The 16,853-nt window shown below is 46.4% G+C and overlaps 1 protein-coding gene across 1 annotated transcript in view; it reads left to right on the top strand.

Annotated features, from left to right (window-relative positions):
* Positions 1-16,612, top strand: part of Sdad1 (SDA1 domain containing 1) — a 32,174-nt gene extending 15,562 nt beyond the window's left edge. The window contains exons 9-22 of the mRNA XM_048425624.3: positions 1,028-1,129; positions 1,763-1,832; positions 2,769-2,872; positions 4,137-4,194; positions 5,747-5,805; positions 7,216-7,292; positions 7,965-8,062; positions 8,167-8,243; positions 8,770-8,896; positions 9,565-9,656; positions 9,777-9,967; positions 10,085-10,169; positions 11,186-11,347; positions 13,700-16,612. Of these exons, the coding sequence (XP_048281581.1) occupies positions 1,028-1,129; positions 1,763-1,832; positions 2,769-2,872; positions 4,137-4,194; positions 5,747-5,805; positions 7,216-7,292; positions 7,965-8,062; positions 8,167-8,243; positions 8,770-8,896; positions 9,565-9,656; positions 9,777-9,967; positions 10,085-10,169; positions 11,186-11,347; positions 13,700-13,747 (1,350 nt within the window). The 3' untranslated portion in view covers positions 13,748-16,612. The remainder of the gene's footprint in view (positions 1-1,027; positions 1,130-1,762; positions 1,833-2,768; positions 2,873-4,136; positions 4,195-5,746; positions 5,806-7,215; positions 7,293-7,964; positions 8,063-8,166; positions 8,244-8,769; positions 8,897-9,564; positions 9,657-9,776; positions 9,968-10,084; positions 10,170-11,185; positions 11,348-13,699) is intronic.
* Positions 16,613-16,853: the final 241 nt, after the last annotated feature.

The raw sequence follows: 16,853 nt of genomic DNA on the forward strand, positions 1-16,853 counted from the left end.
CTATTCTAAAATCACATACATGCGGGACTAGAGCGGTGCCCCAGTGGTGACAGACACTTCCTGCTCCTGTAGAGGACCAGAGCTAGGTTCCCAGCACCCATGTTGGACACCTACAGCTGTGTGTAACTCCAGCTCCAAGGGACTGAACATCCTCTTCTGTTCTCTGTAGGGATCTGCAGGGACAGGTTTATGCACACACACACAAATACAAATAAATAATTTTAGCATTGTGGTAACTAGACCAGGATCTCCTGGTAACACCTTACTATATTTCATTGTAAAAACTTTGAGATAATGTAGACAAGTAAGGGGTTTCTTGACTTTGGGTTATTTCCGTCATATTTCCTTCCTTCCAGGTAACTATTTTGTTTCCAGTGCATTTACGTTTGTACAGAAAGTCCTGTGTAAGCATTTAGAAGCTATGTGTCTTATGTACACACTACAGTGTGCTTTGTTCGCGTCAGTGTGCAGATACATTTTGTTTAGATCTGTGAATATTCCAGAATATGAATGTTATCATTCTTTAAGCATTCTTCTATTGATGAATACATTTCCAGTTTCCTACAAATAAAAGCAACATTGTATCTGTATATCATACTAAAATTAAGGATGCAAAAAATCATTGCTGTAGGGAAAATGTGTGGTCTGTTTTTGCACATGTGTGCTGATTTCCTGATTTTAAAAGGTTGTATTCATTAGTGGGTTTGTGAAAAAAGTCTAAGAACCAAAATTAGGGGCCAGAGAGGTGGCTCAGCTGATGCAAGCCCTAGTGGAGCAATTCCTTCGACCTGAGCTGAGTCTTAGAAGCCATGTTAAACAACCAGACTCCTGTAACTCCAGCTCCTGGCTCCTCAAGGCCTCTAGTCTACGTGGACACCTACACTCTCACGCACATGCTCACATACAGACACACACACATACACATAAATAAAAATTAAATCTTTAGAACAAAACGGAATGTAGTTAGTACGCTGCTCATGTACAGATTTTCCCTGTTCCCAGTTTCCCAGTGTAGTTTATTCTTTAGGATGAAGGACCCACGGCAAGAGACCTGCTGGTGCAGTATGCCACGGGGAAGAAGGGCTCCAAAAACAAGAAGAAGTTGGAAAAGGCAATGAAAGTGCTGAAGGTGAGGTCCGTGCCTGGAAGCTGCAGTCAGAATCCTCAGAGTGTGGAGTGTGCATGGGGTTTGCCTGCTAAGGTTTTGAGAGAGAGAAAGAGCATTAAAAACAAACAAACCTTAGAAATGGATGGTGAGTTGTAAGCACTAACATTTTAGATAAATAGGTTATGTTCAGCTCTGACAAAACTGTGGTTTGAATAAGTTTGATTAAGTTTACTCTAACTAGACATGGGTTCTTAGAAAAAGTTTGGTATTTGGTGATGGTTATTCCAAATAATGTTAGTTTATTCCTCATGGAGTCTGTGCATGTATGTGAGGGTATTGCAGTTTATTTGTGTGGGGGTTAGTATGTATGTGTTTGTACATGCATTCACGTTTGTACAGGTGCATGTGAACACGGTGCAGGTTGCCAAAGATGATGTTGGGTGTCGGTCAATCACTTCTGCACCTTACTCTGAGAAAACATCCCTTCTGAAACCTGGCTAGCCTGGCCGGTCAGTGAGGTCCTGGAATCCACATTCCCCTGCTGGACACATAGCACATAGTCAGTCTAGGACTGGCTAATGGCTTCAGCACACAGCCCAAGGACTGGCTAATTCATAACCAAGGGGTTTTGAATGGGTTTCTGTTCTCTTTCAGAAACAAAAGAAGAAGAAGAAACCAGAAGTGTTTAACTTTTCAGCTATTCATTTGATTCATGATCCCCAAGGTACCATAGTTACTACTTCTGAGTTCCTTGTTGGCCTTATCACTTCCTGTTAACTTACTACTCTTTAGACCAGTTTTTTTTTTAATTGAGTCACCTAGGAAACTGGGTAAAGTACAGATTCTGGTTCATTAGGGCGTGGGTATGGCTTTGGAGTCTGCACTTCCAAGAAAGTCCTAGTAGATTGGTTGCTGGTGGCCTGCAGACCACACTCTCAGAAGCAAACTGTATCCACTATAGAGCAGTGCACAGCATCTCGGGAATCTGTGTTTGGGAATATGTGTATGTACACATACACAAATATGCACAAAACAACAATTAATGGAAAAAGGCCGGGAAAGGTATGTGGGAGGGAAGGGGGAAATGAGATGATTATAACCTCAAAAGATAAAAGAAATTATTTTACATATATATCTTAGGAATCCAGGGCTCTGAAGAGTTGCCCTAGTGACTAAGAACACTGGCTGCTCTTGCAGAGGACCCAAGTTTGCTTTCTGGCACCCACATCAGGTGGCACACAATGCCAGCCTGGCTTTAAGGGATCCAACACCTTTTTCTGGCCTCTGTGAATGTGTGCACACATGTGCATATACATGCATATACATAAATAAAAATAAGTAACTAGTCTGTAACAAGTGTTAAAAATCACCTTGAGTGTTGGCACAGCACTCAGGAGGCAAAGGAAGACAGATCCCTGAGTTCTGCGGGCCAGCCCGCTCTACACAGTGAGTTCCAGGGCAGCTAAGGGTATGTAGTGGGACCCTGTCTAAAAAAAAAAAAAAAAAAAAAAAAAAAAAAAACTTAGGGTTTTTTAAGATGAATTTGGGGTACCGTATTTGATCTTCTCACTGATGTAACTCCTCATGCCATGCCATTTCCCTGTGCCTGTTAAATGCTGTCTGCAGCCATGAACCCACAGTTCTGATTCTTTCCTTCCAGACTTTGCGGAAAAGCTTCTGAAGCAGCTAGAGAGCTGTAAGGAGAGGTTTGAAGTGAAGATGATGCTCATGAACCTCATCTCCAGATTGGTGGGAATTCACGAGGTGCGAACTGTGCTGCTTCTCTGGGGATGTTAGCTGAATGGGCTTAGTAAAGGAAAGCAGTTACGTAGAACGATGTTTCAGTTTTAATCAAGCCTTCTGCACAGTTAGATCGGCAGGGAATCCAGCCTTCCTGTCTAAAGCAGCTGCTCTTATTTAGCACTCTTTCCTCTCCAGCGTGTGTGGGTGCTAACCTATGCACATTCGGTTCACATGGAGCCATCACGTGCTCGCTCTTGTTACTTTCACGTGTGTGTTCCTGAGCCCGGATAAACTGCATATTTCTGTTGATTCTTGCTGCTTTTCAGTGTGCCTAACCCTTCCTGATATTAACTTCCAGGTGCTCTGGTAGGGGTTGTACAGTTGCAAAGCTGGGATCCCTGGGTATTTTTTGGTATTGAGTTAGTTTGCAAGAGCTCCTTGGTGATGTTTGTGTGGTGTGCGTGTGAATACTTCCAGAGTAGCTACCTTTAAAAAGGTTACCAAAATTTTAGATCACAAAGAAGTGACCCTTGAAATTGTTCTCTTAACTGCTTTTTTTTTTCTCTTATGTGTATGGGGGTTTCACCTGCATATATTTTTGTGTAATACATATGTTCAGTGCCCATGGAAACCAGAAGAGAGCATTGGATCCTCTGGGACGGGAGTTTCAGATGGTTGTGCGTCACCATGTGGGTGCTGGGAGCGTGTGCTCTTCCGGAAGAGCAACCAGTGCTCTTAACACTTGAGCCATCTCTCCAGCCCAGTTTTCTGACATGGATGTCATGGCTCGTTCTGTTCTGAGATTGTTCAGCATGTTGGTTTCCTTGATCACAGATACAGAGCTCAGAGTTCTTCCTCCAGTGTGGTTGGACGAGAGTAGAGTCGGACTGTCAGTTCGTGGCAGTGACAGCACTAGGGCCGCTCAGTTTTACCCTGCTGTCCCCAGGGACTTCAGGGCCTGTGCTGGTCCTGGTCTGGCTCCCCTTCTGTGAACACCAAGACAGAGCTTAGCAGCCAGGCCAGGGTCAAAACTAGAAGAGGGCTGGGTTTGTTAGCCTTTCCCCACTTTTTCTGCGCTTTCTCTCTCACGTGGTAAGATAGCAGGATAGTGCTGGGGAGAAAATTCTTTCCCTGGGTTACTGCAGCACATTGAATTCGCCTGTGGTAGGATTGCTTACTGAGGACTAAACTGAGTCAAAGTGATTCCCAGTGCATTTATCTTGGTGGTGAAATGTCATGCTTAAGTTTCATAGATATTAAAGCCAGTCCATTCTTCTCTCCACAGCTTTTCCTCTTCAACTTCTACCCTTTTGTGCAAAGATTTCTGCAGCCCCACCAGAGAGGTAACCTGTCTGTGTGTCTGATCCTCGGCTGTGACCTAAGAAGTGGCTAGTCTGTTCTAGCGTTGTTAAGGACAGTTAACGTTATGTGTTTTATATAGAGAAGGGAAAAATGGAAGGCTGAGGTCGAAAGATCAGGACTTCAGGTCATCCCTAACCACACACACATACACTCCTATTTTTAAAAAATGATAAAGATAAATTCTTGATTGCAAGTCTTTTTGTAATATAAATTCTGTCAAAAATTCTAGTTTGGGGGCTGGAGAGGCGACACCTAAGTTAGAGAAGTATACTACTCTTGCAGAGGACCTGTGTCTACTTCCCCACCCACATGGTGGCTCATAGCCATCCGTAACTACAGTGGGAGATCTTCTGCCCCCTCCACATGGTGGCTAACAACCGTCCTTAACTACAGTAGGAGATCTTCTGCCCCCTCCACATGGTGGCTCACAGCTGTCCGTAACTACAGTGGGAGATCTTCTGCCCCCTCCACAGGCACCACACATGCATGTGTAGACAAAGCATCCATACACATAAAAAATAAATTGTAAAAAAAAAAAAATGTACCTAGTTTTCCCCATTGACTGTAGTGTTGTGGTAACGGGCCTTTGTTTCTGGTCTCCATGGCCCTGTGTGCCTTCTCAGTTAGCAATGACACAGAAGCAGGGAAAGATGGTTGCTTGTTTTGCCCAAACAGGAAGAAAGTGGACATTTGAACATCTGACATTTGAACATCTGACTGTGTTAAGTGCTTTCTGTAATCACTCAATGAAATTGAGAAGTGGCCTCTTTAAAGTTCAGAAAGTGACCACGGTCATTCAAATGAGTGACAAGTCAGCTTTGCCTCTTTCCCAAAGGCCTCCTTTGGTTTTTGTTTTGTTTTGTTTTGTTTTGTTTTAAGCGGGGTCTCTAGCCCAGGCTGGAACATCAGAGGGCCTCTTGTAGGCTACACTTAGAGGCATGAGCCACGCGCCTGGTCCAAAGGCCTGTTCTTTCCATACACTGTGCAGCCTCTTGGAAGAGAGTGTGTTCACATATGTACGTTTGTGTCTGTCCAATGGATGTTTGGTGACTTATTTGGTTAGTTTACTGCCTGAGACCGGATTTGGTGACTAGCCCTGGCTGGCCCCAGTCGCAGGGTCCTGCTGTCTCTGCTGCCACTCCTAAGTGTTAGGACTGTAGGTGTGAGCTGCCACACACAGCCCGCACAGAGCCCAGGAGCAGTGCGTCTGTTAGACACTAAGGTCATGGTGACCGAAAGGCAGAGTCCTTGACAGCACGGTGTATAATATCCAGGTCAAGGGTTTGGAAGAGAAAAGTAGAGTAAGGGCAATGGTGGATATGGGGGCGGATGCTCTGTTAGCCTGTGCGACCACGGAGGGTGGAACAAAGGACCTGAAGGCTGAAAGGTGAGCCCAGCACATAGGTAGGGGTTGGTCTTCACGTGAAGTAAGTTAAGTGATGGCCATGTGATAACTGAGTTGGCTTGCCATGTTGCTGTAGTCCTTGGAGGCGGAAGATAATGTGTGTGCTTTCTTGTCTCTTGTGCTTTCAGAAGTCACGAAGATCCTTCTGTTTGCTGCACAAGCCTCTCATCACCTGGTGCCACCAGAGGTGAGAACTCGCCACAACCTCCAGAATGGAGCGCGCACACACACACACACACACACGGATCCAGTGTAGTGCTGCCACCCAGGTCCAAAGTGTGCAATGCTGCTGCTGGGCATATTAGGGTTTCTTCCCAGAGTTGCTGTCTCTCCTATCCCGTTTCCATGAACAGAGGAGACCTGACTCCTAAGGAGATGTAATAGAAGTTAGCTATACAGTTCATAGAAGGGGAACAAGCTGAGGATTCTGGCTTTAATAACCAAATTATATGTCTAGGAAGGTCCAAGAGTATTTATAACTTCATAGTGAGTATTGTTTAAGCTGATAATTCTTTGATCAACATTGAATTATCCTGTGTCAAAGCAAAGTTTTGTTTTGATATTGTCATTTTAAAAAACAATATAATGGAATATGTGCAGTAAGAAAGCAAAAGCTGGGCACCAGCACTCAGGAGGCAGAGGCAGGCGGATCCCTGAGTTGGAGGCCAGCCTGGTCTACAGAGCTAGTTCCAGGACAGCCAGGACTGTTGCATAGAGAAACCCTGTCTCTGGGAAACAAACAAAGCAGAAGCAGCGAGGGGAGATGGCTCAGTGGTGAGAGCACTCGCTGTCCTTCAGCGACCCAAGCCAGAGCTCACAGCCCGCCTGTCACGACCTCCAGCTGCTCTGGTGCCCCCTCCTGGCCTCCGCGGCCACCAGTACACATGGTGTACACATAACTAAAAACAGATTCTTTAAAAGGGAGGCAGAAGCCTGACTGTTTGGGAGAAGGGAAGAAGCAGAGGTGGGGACGCACTTCAGTGTGTAACAGTGCCCACGCCCGCAGTGAACATGTTACTTTGTGTGCCAACCTAAAACATGAATGTTTAAAATAAGGGGGGGGGACTATGTTATGAGCCAGTCATAAGGCTCAGTGGGTAAAAGTACTTACCACAAAACCATGACAACATGCGTTCAATGCCTGAGCTTACTTAAAACTAGATGGAGTTGTGGGCATCTGTATTCCTGTATTCCTGGCACTCCTGCCGAGGGCTGGCTGTAGAAGCAGGAGAATCTCTGCAAAGAGTAAAGGCCGGCTGGCCTGGAGTGTTGGGGTCGGTAGAGAGACCTGTTTCAGCGAGGGATAAGATGAGAATTGGCTCCTGCAAGTTCTCCTTTGACCTCCACACACATGCCCTGGTGTGTACACCCACACACTAAAGTATCAGAATTTTACAAAAGGAAACAAGGACATTGTGTCCAACGCTGGTAACTTCACCTGGCCTGAAGTATAACCCGGAGTACTGAGTCCCTCACTTGCCTGGGTTTGGTTCTCGGCTCCCATCCTGGAGCTGGAAGGCTGCTTTTGCACTGATGACTGCTTTGCTCCAGAAGCAAGGGCCTCTCACGTGACTCACCTCTTTTGTTTCCAACTCAGATCATTCAATCGCTGCTCATGACGGTGGCCAACAATTTTGTTACTGACAAGAACTCTGGGGAAGTCATGACTGTAGGGTACGTAGAGCATGCATGGGACTGTGGGTGTGTTTAATAGACCAACATGGGCAGTTAGAGCTGTAGCTTCGGCCTCTGGGAGAGCAGTCTTCTCAGGAGGCTTTGTGTTTTCATTTTATTGGTCAGAATTCTAAGGAGAGACTCAGATAAAAAATACTTGTCCTTGTGATCAGCATGTGATGGTTTTCAGGCTACTGTTGTGTCAAGGACTGTTTATGGACCTAATGCTCCTTTTTCTCCTCCCATGAAGTTCCCTTACACTGGGACAAGTGATTGTTAGTGAGTCACTCTGAAGAAAGGCTAGAGAAGTTCTGTAGCCCTCTGGGTGACTCAAAGGGCTATGTGTGACACACTAAGCAGTTACTTTGTATCTCCCTTGCAAACTGATGCTGGGATAGCAGCCCTAAAGACCTTTAACCCTTCCGAACTGACTTCCTGCCCTCTTTTTAGAGTGGGTGAGCAAACGCTGCCTTGTTGTTGTGCCCAACACTGGTCCTTGTTACACTGCAGAGCCAGTGTGACTGGGGAATATCAGCCTGGACGGCCGTTCACATTCTTTCTTGGCCACGCTATAGGTTTAGGGTCCCAAGCCTGCGAAGTCCAACCTGTGTTCCTTTTGGTTTTTGAACATAAAATTATTCTTTTATTTTAAATTTACTTTTCCTTTTCCAGAATCAATGCTATAAAGGAAATAACAGCTCGATGTCCTTTGGCCATGACTGAAGACCTCCTCCAGGACCTGGCTCAGTACAAGACTCACAAAGATAAGAGTGAGTTGCCTGTCGTTCTCTGTAGGCCAGCGGCACAGTCGTCTCGCCTTTACCTCTCAGTGGTCTTTGCTTCGACATTTCTAATCAAAGGTGGTGTTTTACAGACGTAATGATGTCTGCCAGAACTTTGATTCATCTCTTCCGGACACTGAACCCTCAGATGCTGCAGAAGAAGTTCCGGGTAGGTGAACCAAACTTTAGGGTGGTCTAAAGATTGTGGTCAGACATGAGGGCAGTGCCTGCTGGTCACATGATAGATGAGCGATGCTTCCATGGGGAGTGTGCGTGATGCGTGTGTTCTGTTCTTCAAGCTTAGGGTGCCATTGATTGAATTCCTTGGTCCTCAACCCTTGTGGCCAACACGCACTCTGTGATGAGGCTGGGTCTTAACGGCGTGCCGGCTTTTGTACTTGACAGTGTTGACGCTGTCGGCAGTGCCCGTCAGCAGCTGATGCACAGCCCAGCCAGGTACCGCCTCTTGGCAGAAAGGGAAGCTTTGGAACACGAAGAGGTGGCATTGCTGAAACTTAAAGCCAGAGCAGTTATTCTGTACAAAAGCCAAAGACAGTGAGAAGTGACCTGCGTTCTGCTGGGGTTTACGCTGTTGGCCTGACGTGTAAGCAGGTTCCTCTCACCCTAGAGGGCCTTTCATTATGAATGTTCCTTTGAATCTAAGCATCTTACTTTTAAATAATTTTCTCTTGTAGGGTAAACCTACTGAAGCCTCCATTGAAGCAAGAATACAAGAATATGGAGAGTTAGATGCTAAAGATTACATTCCCGGAGCAGAGGTTCTAGAGATTGAGAAAGAAGAGGATACAGAAAATGATGAAGGTTCATTTCCCTTGCCTTGCCTTGCCTTGCCTTTTGCTGGGAATTGAACCCAGGTTTTCACTTATGCCACAGAAGATCTGGTCCCCTGAAGCTACCTGGCAAGATCAGGGTGCTTATCAGTGGTTGTGTAAATGCCGGACCAAAGAGCTATGATACTCTTGTATCCTGGCAGCCTCTCTAATGAGGTGTCTTCAGGTTCTTTCATATCCGGAAGGCTTTTCTGTACTCCAAGTCACTGGAGTTGTTTCTCCTACGTCTTGAGTACATTGGGTGAGTTAGTCACATACATGCTTCAGGCTCCAGGTAAATGTCTAGGCACAGTTCTGAAGGACAGCAAGGGGTGCTGGCGGGCTCTCCATGAGTCAGTGCAGGCTGTGTTTTCTGGCACGTGACTTAACTGTGAGTCTGTCCCTCTGTCTGTTCCTCTTTGAGCTGTAAGAATTAGATAAGTCACTGTTAGGTTTTGGCTGTTAATAGATACTTGGTCAGTGCTGGGTCCCGACTCCTTAAATTAACTAAGTCGATGTGACAGTGATGTCTCCCAGTTGCTGGTCAGTGGAGTAGCTGAGGTTCATTTCCTTGCTTTTCAACGTTGCTAATTTAGCGCGCCTTGCTGTGACTGCTCGACCTGAAGAGGTAGCTGTGTCAATGAGTTCTCTTTCACACAGATGGATGGGAGAGCGCCAGCCTCAGCGGGGAGGAGGAGGATGGTGAGTGGGTTGACGTGCACCACTCTTCCGATGAAGAGCAGCAAGAAATTGTAAGTCCACGTGACCTCTCTAGGGTGTCACTCTGCCAAGATGCCGTGTTTGCTGAGCCATGTTAAAATTTAAATCTGAAGCTGGTAGCCATTTTTCCTTTTGGTTGTATGCTTTTCCAGGCCAAGAAGCTGGACAGCATGCCCATGGAGGAGCGGAAAGCCAAAGCTGCAGCCATCAGCACAAGTCGGGTTTTAACGCAGGATGACTTCCAGAAAATCCGCATGGCTCAGATGAAGAAAGAAATGGACGCTGCCCCCGGGAAAGCCCAGAAAAGGAAGTACATAGAGATTGACAGCGATGAGGAGTCCAGGTGAAAGTGGCCCACACCCAGACCTGCAGTGCCTGGCAGTGGAAGAAAGCGTCAGGGGGAGAGCTCACCATCATTTTGTGTGTGTGTGTTTTGTTTTTTTTTTTATCCTCACCACAGGGGTGAATTGCTGTCTCTTCGGGACATTGAACGCCTTCATAAAAAGCCCAAGTCTGACAAGGAGACAAGACTAGCAACTGCGATGGTGAGTGGGGGCGTATCTTCCCCACTGTAAACAGAAGGTGGATGCCCGCCCTCCCTCCCTCTCTCCCTCCCTCTCTCCCTCCCTTTAAAGGTATAATTAACACATAACAGTTGAATTAGGTGGTTTTTTGTTTTGTTTTAAGGCAGGCAGGATCTTACATAACCCACACCCCAGGCTGACCTTTGGATTTCTGACCCTCCCACCTCTACTCCCCAGGTGGTTTACAGGCCTGTGCCTTGCTTGGTTTATGCAGCTCTGGGGAAAGGACCTGAGCCTGTGCCTGCTAAGCAAGCATTCTGCCAACAGAGTCGCCCTAATTAGAGGAGAGCTTTTTTCGTTTTGTTTTTTGGTGTACTTTTTGTCGTTTTGAGACAGGGTCTCTCTATGTAGCTGTCCTGGAACTCTCCATATAGACCAGGCTGGTGTTGAACTCAGGTCAGCCCTCTTGTGCTGGGATTAAACATGTCCCCTCCACACCTGACTGTGAGATGAGTTTTGACAGCTATATTTAACCCTGTGACTACCACCCAAAACAAGATGTAGAGGACAGAAATTCAGTCTTGCATGCTCATGGATCAGAATGCTTAGCACATTTACTAAAGCAATAGAGAAATGTCACAGTCAGAGTCGGCCTGTGGCTCGTGCTGTTGGCTCATGTTGGTACAGTGACCACGTGTCTGCTGCTTTCTGTGCCTCGGCAGTAGCTCCTCCTCACTCTTGCATTCTGTGCATGGAGACCCACATGGGCAGTTAGAGCCATGTGCTTTCTCCCCACTTTTCCACACACCAACCTCTTCCCCTTTCCCACCTACCCACCCCAGCTCGGCCTCTGGGATTAGACGGAGTCAGGACGTTTCCTTTCACTGAGCTCAAGCCTTGTCTCTGGATCGTGTCCTAGGGAGCAAGAGCTGCTCTTTGTCTCTGTCTTGTCCTTGGCATCAAACAGAGGATTAGATAACGCCTGAAGTGTGTTGTTCTTGAAGAAATACTGAACACTAATCTCTTTGTACTAACAGGCAGGAAGGACAGATCGAAAGGAATTTGTGAGGAAAAAAACCAAAATAAATCCATTTTCCAGTTCCACAAATAAAGAGAAGAAAAAACAGAAGAACTTTATGATGATGCGATACAGCCAGAATGTCCGGTCAAAGACCAAGCGCTCCTTCCGGGAGAAGCAGGTGGGTTCCACGTGGGCCTGAGTCCAGCAACATAGACAGCTATGTTTTACAAGAGGGCTGCCTCTGAGGACCACATGCCAAGTGTGCTTGGGGAGGCTGGGAGCAGTCAGGGTGGGATTGATAGGGGTCGCCATGTGACCTGTGGGTGACCCTGGATCATCGTCTCTGAAGTGAAAGAATCAAGCTTGGTCCCCTCTGAGGTCCATTCCCATGCCCTGTAAAGCAGATTGATTGATCAGGAAGCACTGCTTGGGTGTGGACTAGCTCAGGAAGGCAGTGCTCAGCACACTCAGCACACAGTTGTGGTGAGTTATGATGTCTGTGTTCTGTCTCAGAGAGCATCGTGCTTATAGCCTCTGGGATTTCTGTCCACTGTAGCTTAGCTGGTTTGCTGCCCATTTTGTTTTAAGACAGGGTCTTACTGTGTGCTTTACAGTGCCTTGATCTCTGCCAGACTGGCTTTCCTCTGATATTCCCTCGCTCCAGCCATCTAAGTGCCGCTTCATGATTGCAGGCGTGTGCTACCGTGCACAGCCCAGCCATGCTGCCCGGGTGGCCTGCTTAGCTCAGTGATGCTCTGTAGGAACAGATTGACACGGTGTGTTTTCCTCTGAAGCGGCTGTAGAGGATCAGCACCAGGCTACACAGTGTTAGCCATCTTTCCTGGTAGCTAGCCACTGACAACCTGCCAAGGCCGGGGGTAGTGGCCAGCCCTCTAGACAGCTCCACTTAAACTCTACTTTTATTCTTTTACTTATAATCTGTACTTACCACGTGAAGGTAATAAAGCAATAACATTTCTAAATAAAGGCTCTAGATTTTGCCACAGGGTTGAATTGACTTAAGTTCTGTCTTGAGAGCCTTCCTAAACATGTAGGGTTGAGGAAATTAATTTTAATGGTATGCCTTGTTTTGCCTAAAACATCGAAGTAATTCTAACACCTAATCAATATAGAAGTTATTGAGATATTTTATATTTGTGTTAACTAATTAAAATCCAGGGTCCTGTTTGAACAAGGAACTTTGTTCTAATTGTTTCTATTGCCGCAGTTTGCCTGTGACTCATGTTAAATGCTCAGTAGCCTAAGTCCCTGAAGCTCTGGGGACCCAGCACCCTCTGAGAAAGAGCAGCTTGCTTCACCCTGTTGGCATTTCACTGTGCTGAACAGGACCTAGAAGACTTGCTGTTGAGCCAAGAGAAGGGACTGCAGACAGGCCCGGAATGTCTGCGGGGAAGGGGCTGAGCTGTGCAAATAGCTGTGCTGACCGAAATGGCCAGCATGTGCTGGGACAGTGCTTGGCCTGCAGCTTAGCCACTCAGGACCTCCGAGTGACATGTGAGCGGCTGCTGTGAGTGAAGTGCAAATCCAGCCAGCCAGACACTGGAGAGTGCCAGACACTCCCTCAGCCAGCCAGCTAACAACTCCACCTGCCTGCAGGGAGATGTCAAATCCAGAGCTGTAGAACGTGTAGCTGTAGAGCTGGGCAACTGCTAACCTAGAATGAGCTTAGTACTTTTGAGACAGGGTTTCAGATGAGTATGAGCCCAGACTGGCCTTAAATTTCATCTTTCTGACTCAGCCTGCCAGGTGCTAGAGGCGTGAGTCACGATGCCTGGCTTCCAAACACGTCTGCTAAACACAGCACAACAAGTTAACACACACCTTAGTGAAGTGTAAAGGCCGGGATTAGTGGTGGGAATTAATGGAGGTCTGTGCCTTGGCCTTGCTTGCCGTTACTACTTAAAACTTGGACTTGTTGTTAATAGCCGTTCGTATTCTGGTTATCTGGGGAGGGTTAAGAATCAAGAGGGGACATCTGTACCTCCAAGTGCCAAGCAGAACAGAGAAACGCCACATGCCATCCCTGAAGTCAGGTGATGCTGTTTCTGTAGGAAACGTAAGGTCCCTCCAGACGTTGGTTTTGGTCTTAAACTGGATCTTGATGATTGTCACAGGAGCCCCATTTCTGCGGCTAGAAGACAGTCACATGCGGCTAGAATGCACACATGGCTGCTTTCACTTCACCTGATATGTTTCTGACAGAAAGTGATTAAGGAAGTGAAAGACTGAGAGCCTGGGTTGTAAAATCTTTTAAAAGCTTGGATTAGCTAGGAAGAGTTTTGACCCTTGCTAATGTCTTCAAGTCTTTGCCATTGAAAATAAGGTACAGTGGTACTGATGGTAAGATTGTGTTTCTGGCTGGCAGTGATCACCTTTCTCCACGGAGCCATCTGGTGAAATACTTCACTCTGTGACATTTTTAGGATGGCTATTGACCTAGTGTCTGGTAACTATGACCTAGTTGGTGTAGCAAGTGTTACTGTTACGTTGTCTTCCTCTTCTCTTGCAGCTAGCACTACGAGATGCACTTTTGAAAAAGAGGAAAAGAATGAAGTAACATAGCAGCAAGTTACCGTTTCCTGCCAGCGCTAAGTGTGTATCGACATGCCGAAAATTAGTAAACATTTGCTTACATTAAAAGGTCAAGAGACACTATATTTTGGAAACCACAGTAGCATTTGTAGAAATTTGGTATTTTTAATTTGGAGGTGGGGCTGGTGGGACTGTGAATGTAAATAGTAGCGGTGTTAAGATCTCCTTTCTAACTCAGAGCAATAGCAAGTGCCTACTAATTGCTGCATGCACAGCTGAGTGAGCGGAGCCCCACTGAGGGCAGGTGTGTATGCCGTGTTTATAGTGAGCTTGTAAGTAGTTCCTTGTGGCTGTTGGTCCAGATTCCTGGAGTCGCTGGGCTCCTGGACTAACTGCAGGATGGGAGTCATACATGCTCTTCAAACAGGACAGTGTTACAAGAGTAAGAGGTTCTTACTTGTAAATAGGCTTGCCTGCTGAACAGGCTCCTGCTGTACAGACTGTGTTTTCTTCTCTCCTTTCAATGTTAAGAGTTGGCTAAGACCCCATTTTTAAAATTGCCTTAAGTTTAAATAGTGATTTTGAAATACCTAGCAGGGTACGGAGGCGCACACCCATAATCCCAACGTTCAGGAAGCTAAGGCAGGAGGCTCATGGGTTTAGAACCAGCTTGGAACATACTGAGTTAGTTCAAGGGCAGCCTGGGCTCATAGTGAAACCCCAGCCAAAAACACAGACCTTTGAGCTTTCCGTTTGTGCGGCCTCTCCTCTGCCTCTTCTCTGCCGTCGGTTGCTGGGTTTGGCTGTCTGTGCAGCCTGCTCTCTGCTCTCTGCTGTTGGTTGCTGCTGGGTTTGTTTTTGTTTTGCTCTACTGGGGATCAACCCCAGGTCCTGGTGTTTGCCACTAAGTGGATTCTCTGCCTCTGAGAATTCCAGCCCCAAGTGCCTGCTCTTCACTGGTTTGATCAGTTCCCTTCATTCTCAACTCAGCCCATTGTTTACCTTGTTCTCAACCAAAGCTACACGTTTTTAGTGTCAGATAGGTGTGTACAGTGGACAGTCACGCTTGAGTTCCGTGTGGGACAGAGTCTGCATGCAGGCTGCTGGATTTAGAAATAGTCTGGTGCCTTTTGCTTCAGCCATTTTAGGACATCCTCTAATGAAAAATGTCTATGCTTGGATTGGAGGAAGGGCAGTTCTCCGCCCCTCGGGATTGGCTTTCCCTTTTCCATTTCATTGTTCTGTTCAGTTGCTGAGCTTAACTTTGGTTTTATTTTCTGCTGTCACTTTTCCCCCATGGTAGCCTGGGTCCCTGGTAGGGGATTGCCCAGCCTCACCCCTGCACAGCTGCGGAGGAAGTGTCTGTCAGACCTGAAATCGGCTGCAAGAGTCCAGCTGCAGCTCTGCTCTGTGGCCTCTCAACTCCTCCTGCCCCACCTCCCAGCTACTCACTACCATGTCCACTTTCTGGGCTACTAGGGGTTATACTCAGGCCTTGGCATTTTAAATCCAGAACACCAGCTCATTACCTCCATGGCGTTAGCAGACGTCACTGGTAAAGACAGAGTCTCGGCTCTTCTGCTGCATCTCTGTGCTAGTTGGGTGTCTTCTGTAGTGTGGAGAAACAGGGACAGCGCATGCTCGAGCCTGATTAACCCTGCCTGCCAAGGCTCTCTGGAAATGTCACACTGCCTACCTCTCTTTTAGTAAATTGTGTTTTGGTGGTTCCCCCCCTTCCTTCTTTTTTCTTATAATAGTTAAGTTGCTGTGTTTATTTTAACCGTCATGTCCAGAGTCTAGGCAGCTAGTTTAAAATACATGTTGACTGTCCACTGTGTACAAAGCACTATTAGGTGGGTATGGCTGCACATACCGCATTTATGTCCATGAAGACAGAGCCGTGCTTCGTCAAAATCCAGTCACTTCGCAGTAGGCACACACTGAGCCTTTACACTGCACCATAATCCTTGTGCCCGATGCCCACGGTGGGCAGGACAGCACTGTAGAAAACTTGTTCTTGAGTTCTGTGCTTAAGTTGTAATGGTCTTGGTATGATTTTTAAAGGTTATAGTTAATACAAGTTTTGTTTTTATTTATATTCTAATTCATTGAAAATTTGTAATGTATATAGAGTATTACATTGAAATTCTATTTTAACTAAAACATTTGTTTTGAGTGTTCTGTCTGTTTAATCCATTTTAAGTAACATTTTTAAACTGTATATAGACAATGGTGCTCTCCCAAATAGCATCCTCTCATCAATCCCTTCCCTGGTTTTGGAGTGTGTTTTCTGAGATTTCAGGAAGTTTAACCAGACATGGTGACATAACCTACAGTCCCAGTAGTTGGGAGAATGATGAAGGGTAGGGAGTTGCTGTGAGTTTGAGCCCAGTCTGAACTACATAGCAAAATAACAAAACCCTGTCTCGGGGAAGGGGACACAAAACGGAGGAGAATAGAGAGATCTGGACTACAGGAAGGAAGTTGGCAGCCCCTGAAACGCTAGGTCGGGTCCCGGCTCTGAGGCCCCTTTCCTGGTGGTTTTCACCTCTGTTTAAAGGTGCAGAGGGAGCAGAGACCACCGCTGCTTCTGCTGCAGTTAAGTCGCGTGCACATAGAGCTCTGTGTGTTATTTTCTCTGTCAGATTCTGCTTGTTTGTTTTATTAGGTTAAGGTTAAAGTATGAAAAGTATTTGCTGTATAATCTGGTATACATGTGGGAGATTGTAAAAAAACGTGCAGAATATGTGCCAAATCTTTGGCGGGGGGGTTGGAATCATGTGTAAGATGTGTTTTTTACTTTCTGAGTCTTGCACGGTGTATGTTTTTACTTATGTCATTGTGTAAGAAACAAAGAGAGACATGGGGAATAAAGGTACATGGAGAATCATTCTTGTGAAATTTCTCTGTAATTAGAAGGAGGCTGCCCCCTCCAGGGGGGTGCTGGGATCAAACGAAGAACCTCATGCGTGTGGAACAAGTGATCTCCCCCTGAGCTACACTTCAGGCCTGGATGTGCACCTTAAAATCCAAGGACAGTGTGATTTAAAAGCGTCCAGAGGTGTTTGTCTCCCCTTCCTCATTCTCACCCTGGCTTCCTGGGGTCTAGAAACATCCTCTAGGATCATCAC

This window comes from Myodes glareolus, chromosome 8 (genome assembly GCF_982192425.1).
Source record: "Myodes glareolus chromosome 8, mMyoGla1.1, whole genome shotgun sequence".
Lineage (NCBI taxonomy): Eukaryota > Metazoa > Chordata > Mammalia > Rodentia > Cricetidae > Myodes > Myodes glareolus.